At 35.3% G+C, this 15392-nt stretch overlaps 1 protein-coding gene across 1 annotated transcript; it reads right to left on the bottom strand.

The window, feature by feature from the left end:
• Positions 1 to 2020: 2020 nt before the first annotated feature.
• Positions 2021 to 14233, bottom strand: LOC109062444 (carbonic anhydrase-related protein). Its single transcript, XM_042718126.1, has 9 exons — positions 13656 to 14233; positions 12593 to 12784; positions 9198 to 9322; positions 8492 to 8587; positions 8248 to 8310; positions 8109 to 8157; positions 7865 to 7977; positions 5005 to 5175; positions 2021 to 2584 (listed from the first exon to the last, which is right to left on the bottom strand). Exons 1-8 carry the CDS (start codon positions 13726 to 13728, stop codon positions 5041 to 5043), a joined length of 846 nt encoding a protein of 281 aa, XP_042574060.1. The 5' UTR covers positions 13729 to 14233; the 3' UTR covers positions 2021 to 2584; positions 5005 to 5040.
• Positions 14234 to 15392: the final 1159 nt, after the last annotated feature.

Here is a 15392-nt window from a genome sequence, read left to right as displayed (position 1 = left end):
ATTAACACATTAACATCTGTATCTTGTTTATTTGTCATGCTATAATTTCCCTCTAATCAAGTCTTAATAACGACAAGAGGATTGAGGAATTAGCTGTCTGATGGGCATTGTGCGAATCTTCTTGCTGATTACTGGAGTGAAACACTTCATTTAGCGTGACACACTAGGTTGACTACCTCAATTAACCATTCACCATGATGTCAGAGCATGACGATTTGCTCATCGAGTGTGTTTGAAGATGAAAGCTCCTCTCGTGCACTTCACCCACAGCTTTAAATGAGGAGTCAACATAGATTTTCACATCCTCATTAAAGATGCGATGACACTGCTATCAGCTTTCCATAAGCTATAGAGCGATTTTAATAAATAAGTCTTTAGAGTGACCCCAGTGATATCTTTGTCTCGTGAACCTCGCAATTCCTTTAAATTGCGCTCATTTGTGTAATGCATCTAATGAGCGATTGGTTGCTGTAATTTGTTTTCACAGACAGCTGAGGGCGCTGTAGCGCCTTTCAATCCACACTAAATGCAGCCATCTAAAAGTCATAAAGTGATATGGCAACTACATCTCTTTATACAACCGTTACGATTGATACAGCCAAGTCCAATTCTTTCTTTCTTCTGTGGGACGACACATTTGTGGACCCACAGAGGCAACACTACATTGTAGCAACATGCAAGATAATAAAAGTACAACTACTTATGTGACCTGAACAAAAATGGTAGTGTTGGTAAAAAAAAAAAAAAAAAAAAAAAACCATTGTGCTGCATAATGTACCATGATAGTGAATGTGCCATGGTACTTTGGATCTTACCATGTTATTCTATTCTATTGTTTCTACTGTTTACTTTACACAATTGCATGCCTTTTAAATGCAAACAAACAAGATTATGACTTTTTAGTCATACACAGGTGTGGATCCTCTGTATTCAGAAGACAAACAACTTGAATGCTTTAATATACTGTTTTAGAAGCTTTGAAGCTACTGGGTGGAGCTGCATATGCTAGTTGCTATGGGGGATGTTAATATTTCCTTGCGGACCAGTGGAATAGGTCATGCGATTACAATAAAATCAGTAACTTCATGTCAACGCCTTAAATGACAGCATGCTAACATCATAATACACAGTCATCTTTTTGCTGTAACTTTGTGTATATAATGAAGTATGATGTTGTTCACTTAAAGCAATACAGTAAGGTTTCCTTATATGAAACCAAAGTGTCAGAGATTTAAATAGGTCACTTGATGACAAATCAGTAATGTTATTTTTAAAGCCGAAATAAAATAATAACAATAATAATAAAAAACTTAAATGAAAATTAGACATTGGCAATTAACTGTAATAAGTTTAGGATAATGTAGTAAAATTATTAAAACTGAAATAAAACAAACTAAAATGTAAAAAAAAAAAATTATAAAATATATTAGGATGCATTAAAATTTAACTTTATTTGAAAGACACAAGAACAACTATTTCTGGCCTACATAATGACATAAGTACTTACCCCCAAATATCAATGAAAATCGCATAGAAATGACACTGTGCTTTCTATTGTAAATGTCAGGTTGTATATGCTTACTCCTTACATGTCAGTCCTTATGATTACAAGGGGTTTTCAAGGTATGCATAAGCAGTTCTTTTCACCTGAACGTGGTTTCCCACGAGAACAGCAGAGTCTGTGGTTGTTCAGGTTTCAGAAATAATATGACATCAGACACATATCTGTCAATGAATCATGTTTCCTTTTTTTGCGGGACTACAAAGAGATGTACAGCATTGCTAAAAAGTTGTGTAAACCAAGATAATGAAAAACCAATAGACTAGTTATCTATTAAACTGCTGTATGCCACCTGCTGAGCCCTGAATCTGCAGATCTAAGTGATACAGCTATCTATCAAAATAAATTTAAAACAAACATTAAAGACAGGATAATACACCTATATGGTCCTTCATATTCTGTTCGGTCATCTGGTAAAGAAAAAAAATGCACCCATGAATCCAGTCTTTGGAGCTTGAATCAGTTCATTCAACAGCATTCATTTATTTTAGTGCTAATATTTAAAAGCATTCAATGTACAGACATATGTATATATACCTTCTGATATGACTAAACTGATTCTGATCATGTCAAATTATGTATCAGAATATCAGAAATAATCAAACAGTGTATGAAACTGGTCTGCCTACATTACATGTCAGTCATGTGTATTATACTGTGTAGTATGATATTCCTGTAAAGCCACATTTATAGGACTGCAATCATGCTACATATTGTTAAACTTCGTAATTGCAGTATTCTAACAATATTCATCAAGCGTTAATATACTCCTTCTCTTTTACAAGCTTATCACCAGGCTTCTCTTCATGCTCACTAGCTTCCACTTGTTTACATGAAATCCAGTATAACTGTGTTTTTAAATGAACAGTAAAAGCAGCTTTTGCACACATCAGGGCCATACTCAAGACGGTTAACTACAAAACAATGCCCAAGCAACTCTACAGGAAGTGATGAACTTTCAAACTTTCACTTTAGCCAGGACATTGTAGAGCTTTCATCTCTAGTTCTTCAACATTCTAATCTCTGAAAGATAAAAGAAAAAGTTTAAATCTACATGCATACACACACACACACACACACACACACACACACACACATACACACACACACACACACACACACACATATACAGTATAGAAAGATAGATCGATAGATAAATAGATACTATATATAAGGCTATACCGTTACTTTCAGTATGGGAATTTTTTATTTAATTCTACAGGACTGTTAATATTGGAAGAGAATAAGGATCTGTGGACCCCTAATTCTCATGCCAATCACACATTGCTGATTTGTGAGGCAGTCATGTGACCATTAGATATCCATTACACCTGAACAATATCTCATTGTGCATCCATCAGCTTGTCATGCATGTGTTCTCTGTTACTTAGCACAGAGAAAGTAGTGTGTTCATATGTGTGTGTGGGTGTGTGTGTGTAGGAGAGATGTGGGGGAGAGAATTAAAGACAGAGGTAAGAGCGATTGAAAATGTGTGTACGTGTCATTATATAAATATGTATGTGTAGCAAAAAAAAAAAACACATTACTAATTTGCCTAGTAATAGAGGAAAGTCGGAAGATCTTTCAAATGCAATCTGTTGACATCATATTTACTTGTTAGTACTGATTCAGCTAATTTACATCCTGATATTAATTTCATTTACTGACAGTTCGTGGTTTGAAGATGATTGCAACATACTTGACCTAGTTGGGTATTTTTTACATAAAATGTAGGAAGTGGTAAATGATGTCTACTCCATGTTTGAAGGGTTTTTGTTTATTGTGGTATTTACAGCTCATAGCTTGTATGAATCAATTTTATGAATCAAATCTGAGGTGAATAACATTATTTCATCATAATTTCAAACAAACATGAAAACTGCTAATTTGTGCTGAAAGTGAGAAGAGTGCTGGAGTAGCTCTGCTAAAAATGAATATTTATCACTGTAAGTTACATGACAAGCACTTAGTTCACCCCCCCCCCCCCCAAAAAAATGCTGAAATTATATGCATCCTCGGGGCATTTATATCGGAACAGATTCAGAGAAATTTAAGATGACATCATTTGCTCACTAATGGATCCTCTGCAGTGAATGGGTGCCATCAGAATGAGAGTCCAAACAGCTGATAAAAACAACAAAATAATCCACAAGTGATCCACACCCGTCCAGTCCATCAATCTTGTGAAGCAAAATAATATTGCATTTTCCAATCATCTCATCTGAATCAGGAGAGAAATATGGGCAGATCAAGCACCGTTTATAAGCCAACAGAACAGTTCCAAACAAATACGTCAGTGAATTTAAGTGTGAGAGGACAACAGTGGACGGCCTTTTTTCACTGGAGAAAGCATTATTATTAGGGTTTTATTATGATTTGTATATGTTATTTACATTATAAGTTAAAGTTTTGTTTACATAATATATATGTGTATACTGTGTATAATTTATTATGTATATATAAATACACACACATGCATGTATATATTTAAGAAGAATATGTTATGTTTATACATCAAATATATTTATATATAATATAAAATATAAGAATATAAATATATAAATGTATATACATGTAAATATTTTCTAAATATATAATTTATGTGTGTGTATTTATATATACATAATAAATATACCCTGTACACATACATATATTATGTAAACAAAACTTTTATTTTGGATGTGATTAATCGTGATTAATCATTTGACAGCCCTAATTATTATAGATTACAGGCTTGTTTCACTTTACAAGATGGTAAATGATTGACAGGATTATTGTGATGCTTTTATCAGCTGTTCAAGCCTGAGGGTGAGTTTCAGCGTATTGTCATGTTGTAGTGAACTATTCCTTTAAACTTTCTGTTTTTAACAGAAGTGTAGTATATAAACAGAGTGATACTTCAGCTTACTCTGGTTAGTAGCACTGCATCATCATGGCCTAAATTAGCCTGCTCAAAGTCTCATTTCAAAATGAGTAATATGCAGGCAGACCCAGGTGTCCCCTTGAGAGCTCTAGAAATAGACAGATCTATACACAATGCTGCAGCTAGTCCTAGATCAGAAGGAAGTGGGTTACTCTATTACCCTAACCCTTGCAGCACTCTTTTGTATAGTGATGCTAATACTGCTAAGAGAACTTGGCCTATTTCCATTAAGTCACTGCACACTAAGCAGGAGCTTTTGTATAGTTATTGGTCATATGGAGATGAATCTTCAATTTTGTTTAATTCTGGAAGTACTAACAGGTTTGCATTTGGAAAATCCAGATGGGCTCTTGTTTCAACCCAGACAATAAGACATTTAATCAGCTAATGTGAGGAGCCTAATCTAACTCCTCCTTTACAAAGAGGAGCCAAAGCCATACATAAGCCATCGCATTATGCTCAAATGAGGGCGCTCCGCTTGAATAAACAAAGAACAGAATACAATCTCCTGACAATTTACCCATGGCTGATTAAAATGGATCCTGCAGTGGGGGTTTTACTGGAAGGCTGCCCTGACCACCCTGTCACTCAGGGGCTGGGTGGGTCTGAAGTTGTCCCCCAGCATCCCGTCATTGCCTTCTGGAAGCTCTGCTCCTTTAATATGGGACCTGAGACGGCGAAACTCCTCAATCTGGGTCAGAGAAAAGTGTTGAATGTTAGTTGAAAGAAGGCCAACATTCACCTGTGCGCTGCAGTGGGTGGGTTAGATGTGAGCAGGGGCCAAAATTAACTCTTTCCACAGTGGGCACTAGTGGGCGAATTAACTAAAAACAACTGACAATAAATGTGACCCTGCACCACAAAACCAGTCATAAGTTGCCCAGGTATATTTGTAGCAATAGCCAACAATACATTGTATGTGTCAAAATAATTTTTCTTTTATGCCAAAAATCATTAGGATATTAAGTAAAGATCATGTTCCATGAAGATATTTTGTATATCTCCTACTGTAAATATATCAAAACTTAATTGTTTATTAGTAAAATGCATTTATAAGAAATTAATTTTGATAACTTTAAAAGCGATTTTCTAAATATTTTGAATTTTTCTCTTTTTTTTTTTTTTTCACCCTCAGATTCCAGATTTTCAAATAGTTGTATCTCGGTCAAATATTGTCCAATCCTAACATCATCAATGCATACATCAATGGATAGCTTATTTATTCTGCTTCCAGATGATGTATAAATCTCAATTTCAAAAAATTTACCCTTATGACTCATTTTGTGGTCCAGGGTCACAAATATATTTCATACATGAACCTGTATTTTGCATTATATTTATTAAATATTTTTGTTCATATGACAAATGTAAAATTCAGTTTCTTTGGAACAAATATAAATATATAAAATCAAATAAATGAACAAATTATTCATTTATAATGATTTATATAACTACTATACCAACATTGTCCGGATACAGTACATTATCCACATTAAGCTGAACTATATAAAATAAAATAAATAAAATGTAAACTATATTATCGATCAGCTCTAATCTGATGAATGCAACTATAAGGCATAAAGTAAAGAAGATATTATTAACACTTACATCTTGACTTTCTGCTTTGAAAAAATGTGTTGTGAAAAGCACTATGTAAATAAATCTGACTTGACTTAAACAGGGCAGAACACTTTCTCAGCTTTTCTATTTTTTCCTCTTTTTCACTATTATATCTCCATTGTAACTTCTTATTATAATAGTCTGAAGTATTTGTTTGAAATCATAACATAAGCAGGGTCATATATCCTGTTCAAGTACAAAATGGGGATAACATATCAGTGGTGCCTGTTGACTTAATCCGAAAAGGAAACCGTTTTTATCAAACATGTTATTATAGTCATCAAACACAAACAAGACCCTGACCTGCTTTCAAGTTTGACCTCATAATCAATATATGACTGGCCTTTACTTGAAAGTACCCCTGCTCTGCCAGTCATTGAGATCAAAGATAATGAAGTTGCAGACAAAGAGCATATATTGTTCTTCATTGTATATCACTGTGGTAAACCCCACTCTGTTCAAGTCACGTCAAGTCGGTTTATGATTTCCCCTTTTATGTGTTTATATAAATTAGTGTTCTTAAAGATGACGAGGCATTATGCAATAGTTTAAGTCTGGGGTCAGCAAGATTTTGATATTTGAAAGATATATTTTTACTTAGAAAGGATACATTGAATTGAGTTGATGACGTAAAAAGTGGCAGTAAAGACATTTATAATGTTACAAAAGTAACAAAATAAATACTGTTCTAACTAAATAGCGGTATTCTTTACATCATGGTTTCCCCACAAATGTTAAGCAGCTGAACTGTTTCCAACACTGATAATAATAAGAAATGTTTCTTAAGCACAAAATCAGCATATTAGAAATCCAAATCCAAAAGGAACTGGAAATTCAGCTTTTCCATCACAGGAATATATTACATTTTATAATACATTAAAATAGAAAACTGTTATTTGGTCACACTTTATTTTAAGGTCCAATTCTTGCTATTAAAAAACCATTAACTACAACTTAGGCCTCAATAAACTACTAATTTGCTGCTTATAAATAGTTAGTAAAAGGTAGGTGTTAAGCAGGTATTGGGTAGTATTATAGGGATGTAGAATATGCAGAATATGTGTTTTAAAAGTGCTAATAAACAGCCAATATGTTAATAATAGGCATGCTAATAAGCAACTAGTTAATAGTGAGAATTGGTAAAGTGTTACCAGTTATTTTAAATTGTTATAATTTCACAATATTACTGTTTTACTGTATTTTTTTTTTTTTTTTATCAAATGTGGTCTTTTAAAAAATCTACACACTGTAAAATATATACTCAGCAGTGGCCAAAAGGCCAAAAGATATCTGGTGGGGCCCAATATTTGCTTTTAATAAACCTACAAGTTTATATTGGTAAGAGAAAAACATTAAACTTGGTTATGGTACTGATAAAATTATTTGGCAAAAAGGCAAACTACAGCTGACAAAATGCATATTAAAAAACAAGGTGCTCACAGTAAATTAAGTATACATATACTACAATATAACCAATTATTAATATGTTATTGGTTGTCCCTTGTATTTGATTAGCAGCCATTCTCATGTGCATGCCTCAATAAGCATGTTTCCTTGCATTATCACAAATGACAAGAACTGAAAACAGAGCACGTAAACACTCTCCAAGCACAGCTACGCAATATGCTTAGAAAATCTACATAAACTTAACATTATGTTTGAATAGAGAAAAGGCCAGACACTTGGCCACTACTTTATATGCTATATTACATACATATTTGAGTAATAGTAATATTCAATAATAGCTGTGGAGGTGTTACCTGCATCTGAGAGATGGTAAGGGGGTAACGGTAAAGAATCCAGGTGACGTTCTCACTACAGGGTGGTGTGGTTAAAGAGCCCTCATACACCCAGTAATCTCTTAAGAGAGGATCTGAGGAGGCAGACGAAACAATGGAGACAGATACACAAAGATACACATATATTAAGATACTGTCAGCAAAGATCAAATATCAAAACATGTAAATAAAATGCAAATATCAGTATAACAGATTATGAATTTACCAGGCAGTAATGTGTTGGGGTTAAAACATGGAATTATTTTTGTCTTTCCCTGTACACACAAAAAAAATACATTTTAGGTCACAAGCATATGAGTCATATTTTTGGCTATAGACTCTAGTGAGCCAGCTCTTCTGCTCACCTTATACTGCAGGTCCTGCAGGACGTCTGTGATGGCCTTCAGCCCAAGATGTTCCTTCCCAACCTGCATGGAACAAATTAGAGCACCAATGTCAGCCGACTGCAAGAAGACCAGAGACATAAAAAACAGCCTTTCTCTTGAAAGGTTTTCTACATTTACACCACTAATACCATGCTTATTTACACAACACTATTGGGTAGTTTTGTATCTGTTATGATGGCCTCCATGTGGTGAAGTGTGATACCTGCACAAACAGGGCGATGATAAGAATGCCTTTTTTCTTGCCCATGGCCTCCTCCACGCCGTTGAATAATGTAGAGTTCCAGTGGATTAGATGAAGCTGTGAGAGATATTTATTACTAACTGAGTGATCTGCAATAAGCTGAACTCTGAAATTAATATATACTACAAAGTATGCCAAATTATGAAGGTGATGATGCCAGTTCTGTGTTGTGTTAAAAGACTGGTTTGACTTGCAGTTGTGCTAACAACCTGAGAATATGTGATATGGTAACAGGTTGAAAAATATGGTAACACTTTAAGAGCGGGTCCTTATCTTTCCCATTGTGTACAGAAGACCAGGAGTAGGAGAGCAGGTGTCAGGAACAGGTGATTTGAATAGATCACTTGATGATAAATCCCTCTTTAGAGCATGTGGTATTGTTGTTTTTGACATGGAGTTTGTGGTTTTGTAGCTAAAAAGGCTTCCTTCCTTATAAGTCAAATAGATACAGTAGCTGACATGCTGGTGTTACTTGCATTGCCTATGCAGAGTGAATACTGTGACCTGTTTATATAGGCCCAAAAATAAATATGTGTTGTTTATATGTGCGGTGTGAAGCAGGCTTGTTTTAGTCTGTCCTTCAAACATCAGAAAGGGTGAGTAAGTGAGAGAGAAAACCAACAAGAGAAAATGATGATATGGCCAGAATTGGCAGAGTGACACTGACCTCCATAGGAAAAGCCTTGAAGTTGACAGTGTGTTCAGATCCCCTCTGGTTCTCTTTCCCCCAGTGGAAACGCACCTCGCTCAGTTCATACTCATGATCACTAGGGAGCGGACCCCCAGTCACAACTGAAACAGCATTACAAAGGTAAATGACATAAAACAAGCTCACTGCCTGATATTTGCCATTTTTTAATTATATGAATGACAGTATTTGTAAAAGCTAGTTTAATAAGATTACAGTATAGAAGTTGCTAACAAATGAATCTGATATTTTAAATTACCTGTCAAACTTAAAAAAAAGCATAAAACTAGTCCATCTGACCAGTTTTTTTAGTAGAATTGAGAAATTATAGTTTTTGTTAATATTTTGAATTAGATCTAATTGAAAATGAATTGATTTTGCTGTTTTGTCATTTTTATCAGTTTTTGTTGTTTTTTAATCTCTATACATTTTGTTTTATTAATTTTTATTTCAGTTTGTAAGTTTAATACATGAAGTTAAACAAAATGGAAATTAGAAATTCAGCCTTTTAAACTAGCTAAAATAAAATAAGTTTAAGTTTTTTGTATTTTATTTAATTTTACATCAGTTAACGATTTTTTTTTTTCAAAGTAACAATTTTTGGTCACACTTTATGTTGAGTTGCAGTTCTTGCTATTAACAAACCATTAACTGCGACTTTTGCCTCAACTAAACTATTTTGCTGCTTATTAATAGTTAGTAAGGTCATTGTTAAGTTTAGGTATTGGGCAGGATTAGGGATGTAGAATATGCTCATGCAGAATATGTGCTTAAAGGGATAGTTCACCCAAAAATGAAAATTTGATGTTTATGTGCTTACCCCAAGGGCATCCAAGATGTAGGTGACTTTGTTTCTTCAGTTGAAAACAAACAGAGATTTTTAACTCAAACCGTTGCAAGTCTGTGAGTCCTATAATGTAAGTCGATGGGAATCATAAAACATACACAAACAAAACCAAATTATACATTGCGGCTCTTGGCGATACATTGATGTGTAAAGACACAAAACGATCGGTCTGTGCAAGAAACTGAACAGTATTAATATAGGTTTTTTTTTACCTCTGATTCACCTCAATGTCTGAACTGTCCTGAGCACGTCCTCATCAAGATCGCGTCTTCTTCTTCAGCCGGTGCGTGAGGTGTCTTCTTCTTGCTTTACGGCAGAAAGCAGACTTATAAGTGCTTTACTGCCACTTATCTCTCAAATGGACCAATGACACTTCCATTTGAGATTGTAGATAGAGTGTCAATGGTCCATTTGAGAGATAGGTGGCGGTAATGCACTTATAAGTCTGCGATCCACCGTAAAGCAAGAAGAAGAAGAAGACGCCTCAATTGCAGGCTAAAGAAGAAGAGGCGAACACACTCAGGACAGTTCAAACATTGCAGTGAAATTCAGAGGTAAAAAACTATATAAATACTGTTCAGTTTCTTGCACAGACCGATCATTTCGTGTCTTTCCACATCAATGTATCGTCGTGAGCCACAGGTTGTAATTTGGTTTTGTTTGTGTATGTTTTATGATTCTCAAAGCCGTGATTCCCATCCACTTACATTATAGGACTCATAGACTGCAACGGTTTCAGTTAAAAATCTCTGTTTGTGTTCTACTGAAGAGACAAAGTCACCAACATCTTGGATGCCCTTGGGGTAAGCAGATAAACATCAAATTTTAATTTTTTGGGTGAACTATCCTTTTAATAAGTACTAATAAACAGCCAATATGTTATTAACAGGCATACTGATAAGAAACTAGTTAATAGTGAGAATTGGTCTAAAGTGTTACCCAATTTTTTTTTAGTTTTAGTTAAGTATAATAACCCTGCACCTGACCTGTGCTCTATTATTATCTTTTGTAATCAAACAAAATTGTGTGAACAAAGTAAGATTTAAAGTGCCCCTATTATGCCATTTTTACGGTTCCTAATATTGTTTTGGGAGTCTCCTACAATAGGATTACATGCATGCAAGGTCAAAAAACGCTTTAGTTCTCTCAATATATGCATTAAATATCACCTCGTTTTCCAGAGTTTCTCAAACAATTCATTTGAAGCAGTTCAAAGATTCAGTCTCTCTGAACCCCTCCTTTCTGTGGGCCTGCTTTGCTCTGATTGTTTTTTTGTGATTGGTCTACGGCGTACAACGCGTGTCAGAAACGCTACGCCTATTTCATTAGTTCTGTATTTTGTTCTATTATTTATCATACTTACAAGTTGTGATTCATTGGAGCAGCTGGTTCAAATAAAGAGGATACTGATCCATCTTTCAACAGCAAGCGTTTTGTGAATGCGTTGAACTCCCCGAGATTAGAGAAGCAGTCGTCAGTAGAATGATGTGTTTGTGGGCGGGGTCAAGTTGTTCGCGGGCAGCCAACATAGAACATAGGCATGCAATATGCAAATGTATTACCCAGTGACGTGTAGCCATCATAGAAGTGGGATTCATAATACTAAAGACTCATTTCAGCTGTTCAGAGTCGATTCTTTATTTTGGGAGAAAATAACTTTATTTATCGTGCACTTTCTGCTTTACAACTTTGCAGATCATTTACATTCACATACAGCTACATTACACTGCATGAAAGGCAATATTGGAAATGGCATAATAGAGGGCACTTTAAGATGTTTTACACTCTAAAAAATGCTGAGAACTGCTCTCTTCTGGAGAGGATGCAAAAAGCCTGCGCTCTGACTGACTCAGTGGCTAGGTTGAAGTAGCCCCACATAGTGATGTTTCATCGGAGGGAGTTGGGGGGGGTTCAGCTGCCAGTGAGATTGACCCAGCCACTAACCCAATGCCTGTGTAACAAAAAAACTACCCAACACAGTAAAAAAATCAACCCAACATATGACCAAACATGCTCAACCCAGCGGTTGGGTCGAAAATAGCAACAATCCACCGATTACATTTACTTTCTTTCTAATGCTAGACTGCAATTTTTTAATCTAAAGTTACTTGGAGTTCTTTTTTTGGTGCTTTTATGGTACTTTTTGCTGTTTTCTGTCCTTTTTGGAACTTTAGTCAACTGTAGTTGCTGTAATTGCTGTTAATAGTGTTAATCGTCTGTTTGTTTACGTCTTTTTTTGTTTTTTTTTGTGAATTTTTGTGATATGTGCATGTGATGTGTGTGTCAACTGTTATGATATTATTATAAATATTGTAGAAACTTAATTATCTATAAAGTTGCTTTGTAATGATTTGTATCGTAAAAAGCGCTATACAAATAAACTTGAATTGAATTGAATTGAATTGTAGTTAAAAAAAACTATTTTGGTATTCAAATAAAAAAAATAAAAAAAATTTGAAAGACATGTTGGTAAACAAGAAAATAATGGCAGACTTATCATTTTTGGTGAACGTTCAGCATGTTATACCTGATTTGGACTTGAGCATGATCCTCACAGTATGACCGTCGTTAATGACTTCACAGTCCCTGCAAACTACATAGTTGGGGTTAAGCCCCACCTCCAGGAGCCGCTGGTCATACCAGGCCTCCCTAGAGTTAAGGTTTATGGGGGACTGGTACTCTCCGTTTGCCTCAGGAAACAGAAGACCCCATTCAACACCTGGATTCATGCACAAAAGACAAAAACATTGATTCAATCTACCTTTAAATGGTGATAACATTTTATTCTAATGCAGTCATCAAAGCATATTTATCCTGTGGATAACACTGTCCTTTTTCATGACCCCTAGCTCGCTGCTCAACCTTGAAACTTTTGCACCAATCAAACTTTTGCACCATGATACATTGTGTCAATTCACACATAAAATATTAGATAATAAATAGTGGTCCATTTTTTTTTTGTCCCAGTGTTGAAACTAAATAAAGGCTGCCAGAGCTCTAGTGCCTCAAAGTCATTACTGAGGGGTCCAACAGGAATAGCAGACACAGGGGGATACAGGATGTGCTCATTTTTTTGCTGCTTTTCATCTCACCCTGTCTATATGTATTACTCACTCTTCTTTTCTTTGACTGTTCACTATATGCATTTGTTTGATCTATAATCTCACTAGTAAAGAATACATATTATATATAATAGGTGACTACTGTTAGAAATAATAGAAATAAAGCTCGGAAAAAGACTCTCTTCACAAAAAGAACAATCTTAGTCTAAATACAATTTTTTAACATAATAAACATGCATTATGCATTTATATTTTATTTTTATTTATGCACATTACAAGTTAAAAATATAGAGTGCATATTCAAAAAAAGTTCTGAAGTGGTTATAAAATGGCAGCATTGTGTGTGCTCACAGATCACAGTTGTCTAATTTTGTCTGTTTATTTAAAGAATCGGTAGTATATATATGTATTTTAGGCGAACTGAAACAGGGTTGTTTTTAGAGTAATTCCTGATCATGGGTGAAACAATAAAGTTTCATGTTTCACAAAGAGGAGAATAAGACAATGATTCTCTTATTCAATCCTTACCTTCTTCATAGCCCCAGTCCAGCTCATCTTTGCCAGGGTAGTTATCGGTCTCCTCAATAACATTATCTGCCATGCCAACTGAATTTTCTTTTCCTACAGCTTTCAGAACAACTTTCGTTCTGTCCTGAGCAGATGCCAAAAACTACTTCTCACTGAGCCTGTTTTCAGGGTGAAGTCTTCCTCGTCGTTTGCTCACTTCCCACCCATAAAACATGAAGAAAGTGGTCTATAACAATACAAGTGGAAGTGACTTAACTCAGTAGCTTCAAAGACTCAATGTCCACTCTGAGACTGCAGCCAACAGAAACCATTCGTCATTCCATTGAAAATTATGAGTTTTCTTCTCCTGTGCTCTTCTAGGAAAGTTATCCTCTCTGTACCAAACAAAAGTAAGTTCACAAACTCACTCTCTTAGCTACTACAGCCCACACGGTTCCCCCACAAGCCATCTGATTGGCTGCGTGCAGTGACTCTTAAGCCTCTGATGTAGCACCATAGAAACAGCTCAGCAGTCTGGCCTGGTTTACAGTCAGGCCACGGGAAGCATAGTGCACATTGGCAGGAATGCAGGAGTGATGTTGCTCTTGGAGAGTTCCTCCCACAATGGAGGAAATAGGTGTGGTTAAAAAAAAAAAACACCAGGGGGAGGGTGAAGAAGGAGAGACTGAAGAGAGGGAGGGTCTGATATTGTTTGCTTTGCACATTACTGATGGTGTTTTCAAGGTAAGGATGATAGGGGCCCATATGGTGCTTTCCCCAGGCTGATGGTTATTATTCTAGCTTGTTCTTTTCTGCACCGGTGAAACACCTTTCCAGAGACAGCTCTACCAACTTTAATCAGAAGTTTGTAGGAGACCATGTTGTTTGTCAGCACCGTCAAATCTTATCTTGGTTCTACAATGCTAATTGTTATTTTATCAGCTGGACAACAATAGCTCATTCTATCAAGAACTTTTTGAAATTCCATTAAATGGATTTATGAAAGTCTCCTGAATGCACTGATTGACCCAAATAAAAATTGTAACAACTGGAGGAGGTGAACACTATGACGCATTGCCTTGAATTCTATACTAAGTAACTACTTTGACCCTAATTGTCTAAAATTAAAGTTAGCACATTACACAAAAGTGCAATCACTGCCTAATTAATTATAAGTAGGTCGTTTTACTCCCCAAAGCTCAGGGACTAGAACAGGGTTGTCATGTCACCTCAACATCATCTATATTCAATTTACTTTTTGATATAAGATATATTGGGAAATCTGCTTTAGCAGGCATCAAAACAAGCATTTTATCAGGAAGGTGTGTCTGGTATAGTGTTCAGCAGGATTGATGAATATGAATTATTTTGAATACTTTGAATAATTATTTCACTGAACAATATAGGCTAGTTCTTGTTTGAGCGCAGGTTCATGAGATTACAGGACTGTCCTCTAGTGGACATTACAAGATATGACAGTCTGCTCAAAGAGTCGAATGGTTTGTTACAGAACTATGATTGACCTAATAATGTGTTAATTTCTCACTCATATTTGACTTTGCTTATGAAATGAGTGGTGGCAAACAAATCTACCTAAAAAATAAATTAAAAAAAATCTTGTCATTGTCATTGCTTTCAGCTAAAATATCCTTTATCCATAATATTGCTATAAAAAGTCATCTTGTCTGACTCAGGAGAATAATATGCACAGATTAAGCCCTGTTTACATGCAAAAACTGTATAAAACAGTTCTAAACA

This window comes from Cyprinus carpio, chromosome B2, assembly GCF_018340385.1.
Source record: "Cyprinus carpio isolate SPL01 chromosome B2, ASM1834038v1, whole genome shotgun sequence".
NCBI lineage: Eukaryota > Metazoa > Chordata > Actinopteri > Cypriniformes > Cyprinidae > Cyprinus > Cyprinus carpio.
Note: the sequence above shows the minus strand (reverse complement) of the source record. Positions and strands in the feature narration are given on the sequence as shown.

Coding starts and splice junctions, on each gene's coding strand:
- LOC109062444 (XM_042718126.1), bottom strand. CDS start 13,728: ATGGCAGATAATGTTATTGAGGAGACCGATAACTACCCTGGCAAAGAT. Junction 8,311..8,491: donor TCATCGCCCTGTTTGTGCAG/GTATCACACTTC, acceptor TGTTCCATGCAG/GTTGGGAAGGAACATCTTGG. Junction 7,978..8,108: donor CCCCAACACATTACTGCCTG/GTAAATTCATAA, acceptor CTGCCTCCTCAG/ATCCTCTCTTAAGAGATTAC.